At 42.6% G+C, this 20,336-nt stretch overlaps 1 protein-coding gene across 1 annotated transcript in view; it reads left to right on the top strand.

The window, feature by feature from the left end:
* The first annotated feature begins 944 nt into the window (after nucleotides 1-944).
* Nucleotides 945-20,336, top strand: part of LOC148025738 (DNA repair protein RadA-like protein) — a 216,311-nt gene continuing 196,919 nt past the window's right edge. Inside the window, exon 1 of the mRNA XM_087692964.1 lies at nucleotides 945-1,644. Coding sequence (XP_087549090.1) covers nucleotides 1,004-1,644 — 641 coding nt within the window. The 5' untranslated portion in view covers nucleotides 945-1,003. The remainder of the gene's footprint in view (nucleotides 1,645-20,336) is intronic.

The raw sequence follows: 20,336 nt of genomic DNA, 5'->3' as shown, positions 1-20,336 counted from the left end.
GGAGTGTTGAGATGGCAAGCTCAACATGTGCGGATATTGATGATGGACCGCCTGGCTATACAGGTCCATACATCTACACTTAGAATATTGGTGGTCATTATGATACTCACATGGTCACTGGCTTATCACTTATTATAGTTAGTTTGTTACACCTATAGTTGACAAAGATATAGCGCCAGTCGATTAGTGTAGTCTGTTATGCACTGTTTGACTTAGTAGGCCACTTTCCTTTATGTTGTAGCTTATCTATACTTTGTGTACATTGCATAGTGTGTGGAAGAAGAAGAAGAAACCAGCAAGAAATCGTTTTTGGTCTCCATATCTCTTATTATGTTCTTGAGTGAGCTTCCTCTTGTGTATATAGTGTGTGTTTGGCACAACAGCTCAAGCAAGCCCCCCCCACCACACAATTCTTGACAATGTTAGCTAGAATTTCTCAAAGTATAAGAATATCCTGAAGATCACATTTCTACAAATCTTGATCTATAAGATTTTCCAAGCAAGCAAGAGCGTAAGCATATCTCTACATATGTATTTCCATTTCGGAGAAATAATTGTTCTAGCATGCCATACTTTGACACAAGGATATAGCATCACAATCATTGTTATTGTTAAGATGCAAATTATATGACTAACTATTGGTGTTATAACCCTATTGTGAGCATGTGGATGTATAAGCATGCCCTATAGAAATCTCACCTAAGTTGTTAGGGGTAAGGGGGCCAACCAAGTGTCATTGGATATGAAGGCCACAAACAATGCCAATGTAGGGAACATCGAGTAGTGATCTCTAAATGCACTGTTAGATAAATAGTCCTATGCTTTTGCTTTACCATGTCCTTATCTTTCTAGTCCCTCCATTGAAGTTGGTGGGAAGATGGCCCCTTTACCCTATAGACGTAACCCAAAAGAATCCACTTAGGCTAGTAGTTAGTTCATAATGGCCTTTGTGAGGGCTACCAACTCGTCATCAGTGTGCGAGGAGCGAGGGGGAGAGAGCACCATGCACACAAGGCTCCTCTCGTCTTCCTTGTTGCCTCACGGACTGAAGCTCCAGTTCCCCATTCTCCATCGCTCTCCCTTCTCCTCCTGCAGTCGGACCTTCTCCACCCTCCTCCTCCCTTCCCGATTTCCCTCCTCCGTTCGCCTTCCCGCATCCTTTCCCCCACCCGCCATCACCACCCCACTCTCGCACCTCCATCGCGTCCTACACTGCCGGTTCTCCAGCTTCTCAGACGACGACAATGGAGAGCTCGACAGCGGTAGCGCGGCCTCTGGCAGTGGCGGCCTGTCATCTATGCGTAGGAAGTCCGGGGGGATGAAGACACGCACCTTCTATGTCTGTGAGAACTGCGGCGAGTCGTACGGCCAGTGGTGGGGGAAATGCAGCAGCTGTAAGAAGGCAGGGACCCTGAGGAAGTTCACACAGAAGCCTATAGTTGAAGGGGGCGGGGGAGGCGCTGGCGTGCGTGCAGCAGAAGGTGTAGGCCATACTGTGGACGGTCTTCGCAATAATGAGTATATAGCTGCCCGGAGTAGCGAGGCACCTTTGCGATCTTGGTCGAAAACAGGGATTACGCTAGGGCCCCAGCGCCTGTCCGATGTTTTGAGAGGAGTCAATGGAAATAACTGGAGGCTTCCATTGTGAGTGTTTCCTCAGTTATTTTTTGTTTGCATTCCCTTTGTGATTAATCTCCTATGCCTTGTTCAAGTGTTTTCTCGAGCTCGGGTAATTGAAAGATTCTCACTAACAGGGTAGGGAGAGATGGGCTTCATGGCAAGGGCCTCAGGCCAAGCTGCTAGGTGCTCGTTATGCCATTCGTTCTTTGTTTCTAGGCTACTCCATCTACTTTCTAAATAGCATGCACTGCCGATTTATTTTAGTAGTAGTGAAGCCCCAAATATTTTTTGGAGCTTGTGAAATTGAAAAGGTTGGCTCCCTTGAAAAGGCCTTAGACTAAGCTGCTAGATGTGAGACACGTTCTAAGTTTCTTTGTCAGTATGTTATTCATTTGCTTCTTCTAATTCAAGATAGAGTATATCAAGATAGAGTACCTATGATGGTGAGTACATCAAGCTTTGACAGCCAGACAACGATCTGCAGCTTGTTTCTTGACACAGAGAAAAGTGATAAAGTTGCAGTACTTTTAGCATCATCAAGAGAGGAGTATCATGCATATTCAAGACAACGAATTTAATTGTTAGCTAAAAAAGATGTCTTACATATTACATCTTCATTAGTTCATTAAAACAGCCCCAAAACTCAAAATTTGCCAAAGTTTTTGTGTCCCATAAGCAAATACCCAAACTTTGGGAGGATCCACATCTATAAATAGAAGGCTGCGTAAACACTCTTCTCATCCCTTTTCCCAACCTCGACCCATCAAGTGCCTCATTTAGCCTATTGTTGTGGTCATCTCTAGCTATTGCCCTTTGGCTTGGTTACTCTTAGAGGCATGTTTTGCCCCAGCTTGCAGATGCCATCATCATCTATAGAAGGTCGTGTTTGTGTTTTCAACACTTTTCTTCGTTAGTCTCTACTCGAACTAGTGGTCAGAGCACTTAAGGTTCATCTTTGATGGATGACACACATTGACACCTTCATTAGCTTGCTCCCAAGAGAGCCACCGGCTATTGGATGGCTCTCCCCTTGAGCATCTTGTTCGCTCTTTCCTTCATTTACAACATTCATTCATTCACTTTAGAGTTGTCATTTTTATCTGTTTATGTTATTGTGTTTTACATTTTATGTTTGTGTCTGAGTGCTTGGTATTTCAGTCATGGTCGTAGACTTAGTGTTTTCTTTTGCAAACCTTAGCACATCTCCACATGGTATCAGAGGAGTTGATGCTCTTCTAAAGGGTTATTGAAGGCTATTATGGGTTGCTTGGTTTGTTCTTGATCACACTATATGCCACATGCTGATTCACAATGACTCAAACCATTCCATCTTCGGATCCTTTGATGTTTTCTTAGGTTGCTTTTGCAATGGAGGCTTTTGGAGGCATTATGGTCTTGATTTAGAGGACAACACTCCACTTACTAACTTTTCTTTAAGGTTCATTCATTGAGATTCAGCTCTTCTTTGTCACATATTCCTTAACAATGTGCATCTTAGTTGGAGTACTTTGTTGACAAGATTGATCACCTCTTAGTTGAGAAAAGAGTATCTACTCTAGATAACCAAAAGTTCAATATCTTCACAATCAAGCATAGTAGTAGGTTTGTATAATTCATTTTTGTGTGAGTCTAATTACATTACACTCCTCCTTCAGTTATGCAGGGATTAATTGCAAGTCACCTAGGAGAGCTAGATTGGTATCAGTATGAATTTGAAGAAAACTCTTATGTTCACAGATGCTCCACAAGGTAGTCTTTTATCCCCGGATTCATTTGGATGAGTTTGGTGCTTGCTATTCATCTTGTTGTTTCTTGTCCTTTCCTTCCAGTCTCACTTTGCATTTAGATTCACCTATGTTCTATTTAGACCCTTATTTTAGATTTATAGTAGGCTATCTAGTCTTAGCTCACGTTGTCTTTGATGTATATTTTGGTTTTAGGCCATCACTAGACACTTAGATGTATACCACTTTTCACCTTGGTGCTTTTTTACCGGAAATGCCATCCACACACTATCTACCTTTCCCATCTCTGCAAGTGTATCACTCTCTTTTCTTTGGTCCTATCATGTGGGGAATTTCCCTCTTGCACAATGTACCACCCTCCATGTTAGTAGCTAAAACATATAAACCCTTTTTTTGTGTTGATGAGTCACGTTCTTCTTTGAAGGACTCAAGGAGTGGACAGGTATAGCCTAGCCATTTAGATAGAGTCCCATGCACCCCAATTGATTTTGAACACAGAACACACTCTGATATCAATGCGAAGTCTTTCTCTTTGAAGGAAAAAGGGAGCGATAAAAGTTTAAAAATCACAAAGCATTAGTTGCTAAAAAAGAATAGGTTTTATACCCAAAATCACCCCCTCCGTATCTAAGGGTATTCTATCCACATCAAAGTTTGCTCCAAAACCAATTCTTAAACCAATCTCAGCCTCTTTTGGCAATGAAGTGTCACTCCAAGGTGGTTGAGAGGGAGTCTTCCCTAGGCAGGTAGTGTAGTTTTTCCACCCCTTGATGCCTGTGTTTATTAGTGGCTCGCCACTAGTGCAGTGGATCGTAGATCCGCCCCTCAATTAGTGCTTTCTGGCATCTTTGACTAGTTCGGTTGTTAACTTTTCCTAAGTTAGTTTCTTTGGTCTCCTAGGTCATCCTTAGCAACCTTAGGCTAGTTTTCTTTAGGCTTAGTTGCACTTTTTTAAGTCTTTTGTTGCACACTTTCTTCTTTCATTTACTTTCGCTGCATCTAACACTCAATTAGCTTTTTGTTTCATTCAATACAACTTCGAAAGTATCTCAATATGAGACATTTGGTGTGCACGTTTTTTTCTTGATATTTGGGCTTCCTAGAGAGTGGGAAGAAGCCGATTTAAAAGTTGCTTGAGACTGAGAAAAGAGGCAAATCTGAAAATCAGCTTGAAAAGAGGTCAAAACAACAAAGAAAGGGCTAAAAAACATTGGCACAACATAAGGAATTGATGGCTATAAATAAATGCTTTATTTGTGAATAGATGCAAGGGACTGTTCCAATAGACAACAAGCTAGAAAATAAAAAAATTGGGGAGATCCTAAGGGAAAAAAGCCTAAAACATTAGTGGGCTTAGTGTTTGATGTTGTTAGTGATCAACCCAATGATGATGCTACTGAGTTATGGAGAGCGCGGGGCAAAAGCCAATTTCATCTTTGTAGACATGGTAGTCTGTGCAGGCGTCAGAGAGGATGAGGTTGAACCCGTGGGGGTGTCAGAAGTGGAGCAACAATGGAAGCGTAAACATATGCTGTAATAAACTGTGGAAACACAAGACAAAAGAGAAAGAGAAAGAAAGAATACTGAAGAACACAATACAGATGAGAACGTAGATGTATGCTCGGGAAATGGAATCCATATATCCAACACGAGACAGTCGCATACAATAGTGAGTCACGGGGTTGCGTGGGCACCGATACTGGCTCCTCTCCCCAGCAAAAGATCCATAAGTGATGATAAGTGACCGATTGATTGATGAGGAAAAGCCTGAATAAATAGGATAAAAAAATGTCTTAAAATGATCAGGTCAGCCAGCAATAAATGCTAAATATGACCAATATGAAGACCATAAAAAATACCTAAAATATCCTAAATAATGTGCCCAGTCCTTGCATGCATAGACTCATAACATGAGTTGACAAATCTGCTAACATCCTCTCTCAGATCATGGGTGATCTGATACAATACAATGGTATAATGATAATGAATCATAAACCATATAACAGAGAACCACCAAGTAGAACCATGGATACCCAAGCAATGGGTGATCAAGCCACCACCAAGGTGTCTCAGAGAGAACCTAATGTCGATGTTGATCATACTAGCTCTTGAAAATAGAGAAGATCATAGCATATCTTTATGTCTATCCCAATGTCTCTCGGTAGCATACATGACCATCCTATCAAAAATGCCTCTAGAACATACGCGACCATGGATTCTCCACCTTTGGCTAGACCGCCAAAGTGTCCCCTCATGTGAGCTCAAGACTAGAAGCTAAGCTTGCTCTCTGTTAAATAAATAGCTCATCATGAACCTGAATGTCAACCCTAGCTCCAAGATTTGAACTTGCCAGTCTGCAATCGATGTGTCAGGGAAATTCCTCTTTGGATCCTTTGCATCTGTATAGATATATAGATGAGGCATGGTTGCCCCATCTCACCATCCTCTTACACTCCCTCTCTAGCACTGGAGAGTCGTGAGGGATGCCACTAGAAAGCAGCTGAGGAAGGAGCCATCAATCCCTTCTCGTTATTGGAAGAAGCTGATGCTTTCTGCCCTTAGAATTCTCCTTGGCCAGAGGATTAGAGTTTGAGTTTGAGGCAGACGATGACTCGTTGGAGGAGTCCATATCCTACTTCATCTTCTTCTCCTTCTTCCTAGAAGTCGCTAACTCCTTGCAGTCCTTCCGTAAATGACCTTTGTTCCCATAGTGGTAACACTAGGTCTTTGACTTCTTAGTCTTTGAACCCCTCTCTGAAGTTGCAAGAGCCTCACTGGAATCTCCATGTAGCGTATCATTAGTGGATGTGCATAGAGGAGCCATTTGTAGAGGATATAGAAGAGAAGTGGAGAAAATAAGGTATTTGGAGAGGGAACACAGCCAAACCACAAGCATAGATTGTAGGAAATGAGAGTTCACATGCAAAATTCACCAAAATCTGACCAAAACAAGAAGAAAACTCTTGCGAAAAGTAAAAAAAATCAGCTAGAAAGAGCTTGAAATAATAATAATGACCTGATAATGCAATTACCCAGCCAGGAGGAGATGTAGAAACATCAAAACGCAGGCTGGAACTGACATGCAAGCAAGAGAGAGGCTGACGCAGGTTGGACGGATGCTGACATCAGCAAAAACGCAGGTAAAATAGGTCGCCTGGTTAGAGCAGCAGTTGCGTGATCAGCAATGGTCAAAACGGTCTTAAAATCAGCAAAGAAAATACAACAGGAGCATAGAACCTAAAATCCAATAGCATGTTAGAAGTGGAGCAGCAATGAAAGCGTAAACATATGCTATAATAAACAGCTGAAACACAAGACAAAAGAGAAAGGGAAAGAAATAACACTGAAGAATACAACACAGATGAGAACTTAGATGTTTGCTCGGGAAATGGAATCCATATATCCAACACGAGACAGTCGCTTACAACAGCGAGACACTGGTTGCGTGGGCACCGTCACTGGCTCCTCTCCTTGACAAAAGATCCACAAGTGATGATGAGTGACTGATTGACTAAGGAGGAAGAGCCTAAATAAATAGGACAAAAATATGTTCTCAAAATGATCAGGTCGTCCATTATTTAATGCTGGTCAGCCAGCAATAAATGCTAAATATGACCAATATGAAGACCATAAAAAATACCTAAAATATCCTAAATAATGTGCCCAGCCATTGTATGCACAAACTTACATATGAGTTGACAAATTTGCTAACAGGGGGAAGTTGGAATGGCATGTAAGAGCCATGCAGAGTGTGCCACACCACTTTGGAAAGCTTTGATTATATATAGAGGGATATGTCGACAGGAGTGGAAATTTCAGCATTTGAAAAGTTAAAGGATAAGATGACTTCAGATCCTATGTTTGTGTTGCTTATATATAGAGGGATACGTGGACAACAGTGGAAATTTCAGCATTTGAAAAGTTAAAGGATAAGATGACTTCAGATTCTATGCTCGTGTTGCTTGATCTAAGGATGTCATTCCTTGTTTAGTGTGATGCATGTGGTAACATCATTGGGATTGTTCTTATGTAGCATGGCCGAATTGTGGCTTACGAGAGTGAAATTCTTCTCGATGCAAGAAATAATTTGTAGGTCTATGAGAAAGAGAACTTGGTTGTAATTCATGCACTATCTATGTGGAAATATTACTTGTTGGGGGTTGATTTTATAGTGCAAACAGGCCATTAGACTTTGAGGTACTTTTTGATGCAGTTTAAGTTGTCAGAGAAGCAGATGAGATGGACAAATTTTCTCTCTATATTTCATTTTCGGATTGTACATATTGATGATAAAAGAAATATTTTGGTTGACGCATTGCCACGTAAGCCACAAATTTCAGATATTAGTATGGTTTATTACACTAAGTTAGATGTCATGAAAGAGTAGTATGTTGTTGATTCGGACTTTGCGAATGTTTATGATCAGCTTTGCAATGGCTAGAGCCATGAGCACTTTGTGCTTAGAGGTGGATTTTTGATGATGTATGGACGACAGTGTGTCACAAAGCAATGAAGACCTATAGTTATCATTGAAAGTCATGCTCCTTTGTACGTAGGACACGGAGGTATTGATGCCAGAGTCAAGGCAGTGAAGCATTTCTTTTATGGGCCAGCTTTGAGACATGATGTAGAGCAGTTTGTCAAGACACGCATCATATGTTAGAAGGTTAAGCATGATAGACAAAAAATGCAGGGTTTGTTGCAGCCCTTATCTATTCGAGATAGGTTGTGGCAAAGCATTGCTATGGATTTTATTTTTGAGCTTCCTAGGATACCTAGAGGGAATGATGGGATATGGGCTATCATTTGCAGGTTTAGCAAACATGCCGATTTCATTTCGGTGAGGAAGAAAATAAAGGTTGATCATATGGCACGATTGTTTTTGTAGTACATCTTTAAGGATCATGGTATGCCAGAGTTGATTGTTAGTGACAAGACCCTCGGATGACTAGTTTATTTTGGAAGGGGTTGTTTGAGAATATGAATACCGCGTTGAAATTCTCATTATTCTTCCATCCGTAGAAAAATGGTCAATTCGAGGAAGCAAATTCCACAATGTTGGATCGTTTGAGGTGTGATGTTTCAGACCACAAGACACAGTGGGAGCAGTACTTACCATTGGTTGAGTTTGCATATAACAATACGATGCATAATTTCACTAGTAAAGCTCCATTTGAGGTGGTTTGAGGGTGGCAAGAAGGTACCAACTATCCTGTAGACTAAGGATAGGATCTTTGAGGACGATTGTCATGTGGGAAACTTGGATGCAACCTATGCAAAGATATAATATGCATTTCAGAGGTCACAGGAAAAGAAAAAGAAGGCAGCTGATCGCCATAGACATGCTTTGCAATTTATAATGGGCGATGCTGCATTTTGAAAAGGCAAGGCTGAAAAAGATGAAAGGTAGAGAGAGATTGTATTTGGTGTTGAGTATGAGATATTATGGGCCCTTCTAGATGTTGGAAAACATTAGTGATGTGGCATATCGGTCGAACTCCACATCGACGGATACACAATGCCTTTCACGTCACCTTGTTGAGGCCTTTTCGTAGTGATGTACCAAAGGATGTATTTGTAGAGATTCTGCTTGAGGTTGAAGAGCTAGATGAGATCTTGGCATCCCGGCATATCTTGGCACCTAAGGAAAGAAGGGTTAGATAAAGTTTCTAGGAGATACTTGGTGAAGTTTCAACTTTACCTGGATGTCTTTCAGTTAGAACCGACATTGATTTGGGCTCAGTGAGGTTCTACAGAGTAGGGGTTTGGAGCATTGCCTTATGCTCAAGGGCGAGGTAGCACGCCCACTCAAGTAGTTTTGGACAGCTCTCATATGTGGTGGATTTCAGATGTATTCAACATGCATCCAAGGTATTGTATTGACAATATGTCTGCTATCAGGTCACTACTGAGTGTACTAGTCATTGTGAGATGTATGCAGATGAGTATGAGTTTCACATGGATACTGAAACAATACTTTTGCATTAGTTTATGATCAGTTTGGCACGAGTATTTGCCTAAGTTTTGAGACAAAATATTGATAAGTTTCATCTAGTTTTTTTGATCAATTTGAGGACCCTTTACGATCACTTTTGGGATCAATTTTGCGTTTATGTTTGTATCTATTATTGACCAGTTTTTGCAATGAGTTTGTGACCAATATAGGGTTATATTTGTAGTAGTTTGTGATCAATTCTCATATCAGCAAGTGATTAGTTTATTATCAGCTTATGCTTAGTTTTAAATGGTTTATAGCTGGTTCCATGGACAACAACATGTTAGTGAATGTTGTCGATAGTTTCAGCCATGGTTTATGCTGAGTTTATGCTTTTCTATGGTTGACTAGTCACAAAAGTTGAGAAACATGAGTTATGGATGCATCCAATGTGTTTCTAGCAATAGTTCTAGACAATTTCGTACTTTTAATTGATGTTTATGCTGACCGGAAATTTTTAGCAGGTTTGGGGCATATGGCATGACTAGACAACAATGGCCAATGTTGTGACTGTGATGCCTTATGGAAATTTTAGTGCAGTATACTTTTCCTTTGGCACAAGGCAGTGCAATTGAGGACGATCGTAGGGATTTCAAGGGGGAGGTTTTGTCAGAAGTGGAGCAGCAGTGGAAGCATAAACATGTGCTGAAATAAACTGCTGAAACACAAGACAAAAAGAGAAAAGAAAAGAACACGATACAGATGAGAACTCAGATGTATGCACGGGAAATGGAATCCATATATCTGAACACGAGACAATCGCATACAACAGTGAGTCACTGGCTGCGTGGGCACTGGCACTGGCTCCTCTCTCCACAGAGTTTGTAGATGGTGAAGATGATGATGATACTGACTGAGGAGGAGCACTGAGTATAAATAGGCTGAAAAAGTGGGGAGCAATAATGCTGGTCGGACAGCATTAATGCTGGCCGACTGGTGCATAAAATGCTCCACTGGCATAAAATGCCACACCAGGAAAATACCTAAAATACCTAATAAAAATGCCCAGCCCAGATCAAGCTCAGACTCACACATGAGCTGACAAATACTCTGCTAACACCCTCTCTCAGATCATGGGTGATGTGATACAATACAATAGTACAATGAAAAAGAATAAAAAACTATACAACATAGAACCACCAAGTAGAACCATGGATACCCAAGCAGTGGGTAATCAAGCCACCACCAAGGTGCCTCGGAGAGAACCTGATGTCGATGTCGATCGTACCAAACACCTGAAAATAGAGAAGATCATGGAATGTCTCTGTGTCCATCATCAATGTCTCGCAGTAGCATACAAGACCATCCTGTCAAAAATGCCCCTGAACATAGGTGACCATGGATTCCCGACCGTTGGCCAGACCGCCAAAGGGTCCCCTCATGTGAGCTCCAGACGAAAGCCTCCCGCTCTCTGTCAGATAACCAGCTCAGCATGAACCTAGATGTCAATCCTAGCTCCAGGATTTGATTCCGCCAGATGCGTCAGGGACGTCCCTCTCTGGAACCTGTGCACCGATATAAAAGTAGAGATGAGGCGCGACTGCCCCATCTGAACACCGATATAAAAGTAGAGATGTAACTTATCATCAGCGGAAGTGCACGGAGGAGCCATAAGGAGAGGATAAGAAGAGAAGGAGAGAAGAGATGGAATTTAGAGAGAAAACACAGCCAAAACACAAGCACAGACTGCAGAAAATGAGAGTTCACATGCAATATAACCCAAAATCTGATTAATAGAAGACAAAATCTGCTGCAGAAAGTCAAAAAATCAGTCAAAAACTGCCAAAAACAGCAAAAACGGCCTGAATTAACAGTCACCCAGCCATGAGAGACGCTGAATCAGCAAAATGCAGGCTGTAAACTGGAGAAAAACAGGTAGAAAACTGTCGCCAGCAGCTGCAGATGAAAAACGCAGGCAGCAGATGGTGCGTAGGCAGCAGACGATGGCAAAACTGCAAAAAACGCAGGCTGAAAACAGCCCCAAAACAGGTCGCCTGGCTGTGACAGCAGTTGTTTGATCAGCAGGGGTACAAAACAGTCCTGAAATCAGCAAGAAAACACAGCAGAAACACACATCCTGAAAACTGATACCATGTCAGAATTGGAGCAGCGGTGGAAGCCTAAACATGTGCTGAAATAAACTGCTGAAACACAAGACAAAAAGAGAAAAGAAAAGAACACGATACAGATGAGAACTCAGATGTATGCACGGGAAATGGAATCCATATATCTGAACATGAGACAGTCGCATACAACCGTGAGTCACTGGCTGCGTGGGCATTGGCACTGGCTCCTCTCTCCATAGAGTCTGCAGATTGTGAAGATGATGATGATACTGACTGAGGAGGAGCACTGAGTATAAATAGGCTGAAAAAGTGGGGAGCAATAATGCTGGTCGGATAGCATTAATGTTGGCCGACTGGTGCATAAAATGCTCCACTGGCATAAAATGCCACACCAAAAAAATACCTAAAATACCTAATAAAAATGCCCAGCCCAGATCAAGCTCAGACTCACACATGAGCTGACAAATACTCTGCTAACAGGTTTGTCACAGAGACGTGAAATTTTGAGATGCTTTAATCTTATTGATAACATTTGATTAAGTTACTAATCAAATGTGCAAGGTTGTTTAGCATATGTGATACACATGGTAGCTATTCCATGGTAACATGCGAAGGACCCCAACGATGCAGTGGATGTCAATTGGCTTTGGTGGTCAACTAGTGTCAGTCTTGACCCAAGATAGTTGTTTCGCCAATAAGTATTAATAATGACACTAGGGACTAGCATTAATTAATTAATTAATGCTAGTCTAAGTGTCAATAGAGGTTGGGGACCATTTGAGGTTGCAAATGGCCTAGCCAATTTAATTATGAATGGTTAGATTTAATTTTGGGCTCGGTCAAAAGGGTTGAAATTAATTTTTAGAACTATTTAGTTTAATAGTTGGATAATGCTGTAAAATTAATTTAATGGTTGGATAATACTGAAAATGGGTCTAGAAGGTTGCTGGTTGGCACAAATACCCATGTGAATAGAGAACGTTTTTGGGCTTGGTTCTAGTTTGAGAGAGAGAGAGAAGGTGGTGTTGGTCATATTTCAAACTTGTTCTTAGCTAGTGGAGGCAATAGATAGCAGTTAGGAGGCTAAGAGTAGTAGGTGACAACAATCGTGGCACTAGGAACTGTTGGTGACAGCATTTAATGTAGGGGATAATAGATGGAAGGGCTCCATGCAGCATGGGAGAACATTAAATGCTGATTCTTGCAAGCTGAATGCAGGGCTAGGGGTGCTCTCGTGCGGAAACTTTGAATTCTCTCTCTCTCTCTGTGGCATTCTCTCACCTATTCCAGCCCATTCGCAAGAGATGTTAGCTTATCTAAGCCATCATGTGGAGTAGATCTCAGCTACATTTGGTGGATAGCTGGAGGATTTTTGCTGTAAACCCTTATTTACAATAGTAATTAGGGATTAGCAACTACCTGGGGACATGCCAATAGGAGAAGGCACCGTACATTGAAATTAGCATCTGAAATTTGTGAAATTGTCAAGGATTTCAGATGCCATGCTATCCATTGTAAATTTGGGGCAGCATTTGGCCAGTTGGGTTCCAATTAGAGCAAGTTGTGGGTTAAAATGAAGGGTCAAATTGCCTAATTTGTTTGTTGATTATTGGAGCAGCAAGGGCTTTTGGATTAGCCAAGGAGATTGTGGAATGTCGGCTTATAATCAATCCATTATAATGATTTTTTTTTTTTTGAAAGGGACATCAATTTTGGGGCCAACAAGGTGTCCATTGTCCAAGAATTTTGAAGGTAAAGTGTGCATTTCTATTTATGTTTATTTGCTAATTGCTATAATTAAGTTCTTGATCAGTGAATTAGCACCCTATCCGGGAGAAGGAAGCTCGGTTTCATAAGCCATTGGGTAGTCAATGAGTATCCTTTGTCTAATACTTGGGCCTCTCCAGGGTGACCCTTTGGGCTCTTGAGGTATAATAACCATCGCCTTTGCTATCTTGGTAGGTCCTTGGGTAGTTGACGTGCACCGTTGGCCGAAGGCCTTGGTTGCTTTGGGATGGGACATCTTGGGGTATTATGGTTTGAGCTATGCTTGCAATCCCTCTTTGATTCCAATTTTGGGCTTGAGAGGGGGTTCTAAGCTTAAAAAACGTTGCATTACATATTAAATCTTCACTAGCTTATCAAAACAACCCCAAAGCTGGAAATTTACCAAAGTTTTTGTATCTCATAAGCGAACACCCAAACGTTGGGAGGATCCACATCTTTAAATAGGAGGTTGCCCAACCACTCTCCTCATCCCTTGTTTTATAGGTTATCCTAGTTCTTTCCAACCTCCATCCATCAGTTGCCTCATTTAGCCCTTTGGCTTGGTGACTCCTACAAGCTGCATTTTGCCCCAGCTTGTCAGTGCCATCATCATGTACAACCGGTCGTTTTTCCATTTTCAACACTTTTCTTTGTCACTCTCTACTCCAATTGGTGGTTAGAGCACTTGGGATCTGTCTTTGATGGTCGAAATAGATTGACACCTCCCTTAGCTTGCTCCCAAGAGAGCCATTGGTTGTTGGATAGCTCTCCCCTTGAGCATCTTATACACTCTTTCCTTTGTTTACAACATTTGATCATTCACTTGAGAGTTCTCGTTCTTCTTTGTTTGTGTTTTTGTGTTTTGTGTTTTACTTCTTTGTGTTTCAGTCGTGGTTGTACACTTAGTATCTTCTTTTGCAAACCCTAGGATATCTCCACTTTAATGTGATCCTTTGAACACATGGCAATGCATGGGACTAGCATCATAACTGTTATGCTTGACCTTTTCACATACACACACAAATAGAGATTTCACTCCCTCGCTCAACACCAGATTGGTCCCGAAGACTGGCGCCCCTCTTGGTATTTCTTTATCAATTAAAAAGATGGAAGGTTACAAACAAAATGAAATGTTCCAAAGTATAGAACTTGTGAACAGTTGGCTTTCATCTTTTCTGAGTAAATTTCAGCTGCATAAGGACAGTACAACATATCTAGAACAACATCCCAAGTTGGAAAACACTTTTTGTGAGCATAACTCAATAATTCGAGTGTAGAATTGCAATCTGCAAGACTATGTATTTATTGTTTTTCACCTATTTCTTGACCTGTTCTCAGCCTTATTCCATTCCAGATGTGTTCCATACCAGTTGGACTACAAACCCTTGAAACCCTTTGACCTTGGCATCATTCCAGCAGTAAAACAGTCCCGCAAATAACACTAAATTAGAGCTGAAAACCCTATTTCCATGTGGCATGGTCATCACTTTCTTTAGTTCCTGCAATCGAGAAGCAATCAACTGCTCTTGAACCTGGACAGTACGGCTCTTGCCTCAACAGAAGTGCAAAGAACACACTGAACTGTACATGCGATGGAATTAGCCCATCATGCAAAGCATTTCCTTTGAGAATAGAGAGAGAGAGAGAGAGAGAGAGAGAGAGAGAGAGAGAGAGAGAGAGAGAGAGAGAGAGTTGACCAGAGGGAGCTGTAGTGAAGGCTGTGTGTAAGCTGAGTTTGAAGGGGGCAGAGAGTTGAGAGTAGTAGAGAGTGAGAGAGTGAGTACGATATAATGGGTATTCGGTACAATGACTAGTGTATCACATTTTAGGTTTTGAATATATATAAAGTACAAAGTGTAAGGGTGTGTTCACTCCCGAACACAATAAAAGGCAGGGTGACCCTTTATTCCCAACAACCTCCCATCTAAAGGCAATGTACATGTAGAGGAAAGAATCAGCTAAGTGTTTGCATGTACAAAGTTGAAAGACACATATACTATCCAACCCCCATCATCTGGCAGCAATGAGCAAACCGCTCGGCTGGGAGACTTTTCGTGAGGTCTGTAGGATTATCATCTGTATGTACCTTGATAAACTCAATGCCTTTGTTGTCAAGTACATCCCTGATGAAGTGATAGTTCACCTGTATGTGCTTGCTAGCATGATAGCACTTTGAGTATCATAGTGGAGGATAGGAACCTCTGTAATTCCAAGCTCTCTCACTAGACGTGAAAGCCATAAAGCCTCTTTGCATGCCTCTATGGCAGCCACATATTCTACCTCTGTAGTAGACAGTGCAATATACTTTTGCAGCCTAGATATCCAAGAGATTGCTCCTCTTGTGAACATAAACATGTATCTTGAAGTAGACTTCCTAGAGTCAGGATGGCCAGCATAGTTTACATCAGTGAAATCAACAGATGACTTCTACTTACCAAAACAGATATACGAATCCTTTGTGCCCTTAAGGTATCTCTTGATATCCTTCACTGCTTTCCAATGCTTTTTGCCAGGATGTGCCATGTATCTGCTAACTACTCCCACCGCAAATGCAATGTTAGGACGTGTAGCAACCATAGCATACATCAAGCTACCAACAGCTGAAGCATAAGGTATCTTGGCCATTTCAGCCTTACCATCATCTGATGTAGGGCTGTCCTCTACACTAAGTTTCACATGTGAAGGCAATGATACACTAATAGCTTTCCCCCCCTCCATATTGAAACGTTTTAGAACTTTCGTAATATACTCCTGTTGTGACAGATAAAGAAGACTTTTTGATCAATCTTTGAGTATACGCATGCCAAGAATGTGATTTGCCTCATCTAGATCTTTCATATCAAAGCTATTGTGTAGGCTCTGTTTTAAGGAGTCCAAGGCATGAACATCTTGCTTGCAATTAGCATGTTATCCACATACAATACCAAGAGAATAAGACTGCCATCTGTTGCCTTTTTGGTATATAAGCAGGGATCAACTTGAGAATGATAAAATCCCTGAGATTGCATAAATGTATCAAATTTGTGATACCATTTGTGTGGTGCTTGCTTCAGCCCATACAAACTTTTGTTGAGTTTACATACTATGTGCTTTGTTCCCTTTGCAACAAAACCATCAGGCTGCTGCATATAGATTTTCTCATGCAGATCACCATGTAAGAAGGCGGTTTTTACATCCATCTGTATGAGTTCCATGTCCTGAGATGCAAGCAAGCCCAAGATGGTTCACAAGGTAGTCATTTTGATTGCAGGAGAAAAGATTTCATCAAAATCAATTCCATGTTCTAGCTTGTACCCTTTAGCAACCAAGCATGCCTTGTACGTGGGCAAAGATCCATAAGTGACTTTCATTTTGTAAACCCATTTGCAAGGTAGCACTTTTTGTCCTTATCGCAAGTGTGTCAGAGTGCAACGATGTGGAAGCGTAGGACAAAGATTGAGAGAGTGAACACAGAGAGAAGAGAGAGAGAGAGAGAGAGAGAAAAGGAGAGAGTGTAAACGCAAAAAATCTGCGGTGTAGTATGCTATATGAGAGTGTAGAAATACACAAGGGGGCAGAGGAAATATCTGCATATGTATGTGACTTGATGACCTCGATCTCCATTAGCCTGAGCACAGTCTGTCTCAGCCAACAGATCTCAAGATTAGAATTTGAAATCACCGAATAATGTGTTGGGGGACTACTATATAAATAAAAAATAAATGGCATAAAAATAAACATGTCGGCTGCATGATTGCAATAAAATAATGCTCAATAACTGTCTGACTACACTGCAGGCTGCCACGTGGCAACTACGGAGTTAGCTGACGTGGCTGGCTGTTGACGTGGCACTGTACTCTGTCTGCTGACGTGGCTCTGTACTCTGTTTGCTATACCAAACCCTAACTGTGCAGAAAGCCTAACACAGCGTGTCCAGGGGATGACTCTACTGCTAACACCCCCTCTCAGATCCTAGACGAGGCATCAAACTAAGGGATTTGGAATACTGCCGAAGAAGAGCTTGGGGAAGCGCCTTCGTAAACAAATCTGCAAGATTATCGTTCGTCTTACAATACTCCACATCAATGGTCCCATCCAGAAGCTTCTCCCGAATGAAGTGATATTGGATCTCAATGTGCTTCGTCCGGGCATGGAATATAGGATTCCATACCAAGGCAATGCAACTCTCATTGTTGCACCGCAGAAGAGTAGGACGAGTTTAGAGGCAGCCAAGCTCCTCCAACAATCTTCGAAGCCACACAACGTCACATGTGGTGGAAGAGGCAGCCTGATACTCCGCCTTAGTGGAAGAAAGGGCTACTGTGGGCTGCTTCTTGCTACTCCAAGAGATAACACCTGTGCCTAAGGTAAAATAACAGCCTGTAGTAGACCGTCGGTGGTCCACATCGCCAGCCCAATCCAAGCCACTCCAACCTGCAAGAACCAGATCTGAAGCATCTGAACCTGCGGGATAAGAAATCTCAAGTCAGAGGTTCCCCTCAAATACTGAAGAATCCTTAGGGTAGCTTGCCAATGCACCTGTTTGGGTTTAGTCATGAACCCGGCCAAAAGACCCACAGCAAAACAAAGATCAACACGAGTGTTGAGAAGCCAAATCAAGGATCCAATCAATTGACGGTAGCGTGAAGCATCCATCACGGGAGAATCTGAGTGTGAAGTGGCCTTTCAATTCGGATCCATAGGAGTAGTAATGGGCTGACAAGTCTCTATCTCAAAAGTCACCAAGAGCTCTTGAATGTACCTCTGTGCTGAGAGATGAAAATCCCCCTTTGAGATCGATAAATCTCGTGACCCAAGAAGAAATGAAGAAGCCCCAAATCCGTCATCTCGAATGTCTAATGTAAAGCTGTCTTGGTGTCTTGGACCTTCTGTGCACGATCCCCTATCAAAATCAAATCATCAATATATAACACAAACAACACACGACCAACCTCGGAAGTGTGCACATAAAGCTGCAGATTGGCCGTAGAGCGCTGATATCCCAACTTCGTCTGAAGAAATGAGTCAATCTTCTCGTTCCATGCACGTGGAGCTTGCTTGAGGCCATACAAGGCCTTCTTCAACATGTAAACTTTCCCATGCGAGGATCCAAAGCCAAGAGGCTGCTCAACATAGATCTTTGCCTGCAAGTCACCATTAAGAAAGACCGACTTTACATCCAATTGATAAACATGCCATCTCCTATGGCCAGCCAAGGCAAGAATAGCTCGAATAGTCACCATACGAGTGGCGGGGGCAAAAGTATCATAGAAATCAATGCCTGGGCGTTGAGCCAAACCTTTAGCAACAAGGCGAGCCTTGTGCTTGTGCAAAGAACCATCGCTAAGGTACTTGGTCTACCCACTTGATATCAATCACCTTCTTGTGAGAGGGACGAGGCACAAGAGACTAAGTGCCATTCCTCTCAACAGCCTCCAACTCGGCGTCCACGGTCTTCCGCCAGTGATCAGACTGCAAAGCCTCCTTCACTGAAGTGGGCTCACGATCCTGCATAACACGGGCCAGCAAACAATAGTTGGAGCAAACAAGCTTTGAAGAATGTGCCTGGGTCCTCCGTGACCTATGCGGTCCATCCTGCGGTTCCTACTCCTCAGGGACCCCCTCGATCCCTAAATCTTGGAGGGTGTCACGGGCCCAATGAGGAGGAGAACGCTCCCTGTCGCTCTTCATCTGTTGAAGACTCAGGAACATCCACCGGCGGAAGCTCCTCGGGGGTTGCTGGTGAAAGAGAAGACTCTGAATCAGAAAAAGAATCTCCATCAAGAGGCTCTTGCTCCAAAGGAATTGTCTCGGGAGCCCAACTCTCCCTTGGATCTCCAAGGACGGGGCGCTCCTCACCCCCCCTTTGTGGCCGGAACTTCCACAAACCGCACATCTCGGCTCATGTAGACATCCCGCTTGACGGGATCAAACAAATGATATCCTTGGGACTGGGAGCTATAGCCAGCAAAAACCTGTTGTCGGGAAGCTGCCTCGAACTTATCACACTGCGTCTTTGGAATTTGCACATAAGGGTCACCCCCAAACATCCTGAAATAAGAGACATTAGGCTTAGTCCCGAAGTAAGCCTCAAAAGGTGTCATCTTGTCAATGGCCGAAATGGGAGATCGATTGAGGATGTGAACTGCGGTAGCCACTGCCTCGGCCCACAGAAAGAGAGGTGTTTGTCGGTGCTCCATCATGGTGAGTGCCGTATCGATCACACTTCGGTTCTTCCACTCGAAAATGCCATTCTCTTGGGGAGTGTTGGTGTTATCAAACCCTTGGTGAATGCCCCTATCTGCACAAAAATGAGCAAACTCATTAGACATAAATTCACCTCCCTTGTCTGAACGCAAGGTCTTCAGTTGCCGGCCAAAACGGTTCTCTTCAAAGAGAAGCCAATCCTTGAAGTGACAGAAAGCCTTGGACTTCAAAGTCAAGAGATAGGCCCAAGTCATCCTGCTGTAGTCATCTACTATCAGCATGAAGTACAAGCTCCCCTTCAGGGACTCGGTCCTCATCGGGCCACAAAGATCCGTAGATACAAGCTCCATGGGTGAAGTAGACTGCCTAGAAGCTTTTTTGGGAATCGCATCCCGATGTAGTTTTCCACGAATGCAGGAGATACATGGTTGATGGCTCACCACTATGTCCGGCAATCCTCGGACAGATGACCCTCGTGACGCCTTCCGAAGGTACTCGTAGTTCAGGTGGCCAAACCGAGCATGCCATAACTCGGACTGTGTCTGAGAAGTAAGAAGAAGAGAAGTAAGAGCTGAAGAAGACTTCAATTTGTAGATGCCATTCTCCTCATATCCTGTAGAGAGAACCTTCCTTGATCCATGATCAAGGACTCCAACAATATCACTATCAAACTCCACTAAGAGGCCAATAGCACAAATCTTATGGATAGAAAGTAAATGATACCCCAAACCTGGTACATGCAACACCTTAGAAGTGTGGGTACCATCACGTCCATTTGGAATAAGCTGCATCTCACCCCGCGCAGCAATAGACACAGAAGAGCTGTCTCCAATGAGAATCTGCCCATGCGAATGTCTCAAATGGACAGCACCAACGGAAGAAGAAGTCATGTGCTGTGAGGCACCACTGTCCACAATCCACTCTCGAGCCTGGGGAGCTGTTATCGCAGCATCAGAA

The sequence above is a fragment of the Lygodium microphyllum genome, chromosome 14 (assembly GCF_053477565.2).
Source record: "Lygodium microphyllum isolate KBCC chromosome 14, Lygodium_microphyllum_v1.1.10, whole genome shotgun sequence".
Classification (NCBI taxonomy): Eukaryota; Viridiplantae; Streptophyta; class Polypodiopsida; order Schizaeales; family Lygodiaceae; genus Lygodium; species Lygodium microphyllum.
Note: the sequence above shows the minus strand (reverse complement) of the source record. Positions and strands in the feature narration are given on the sequence as shown.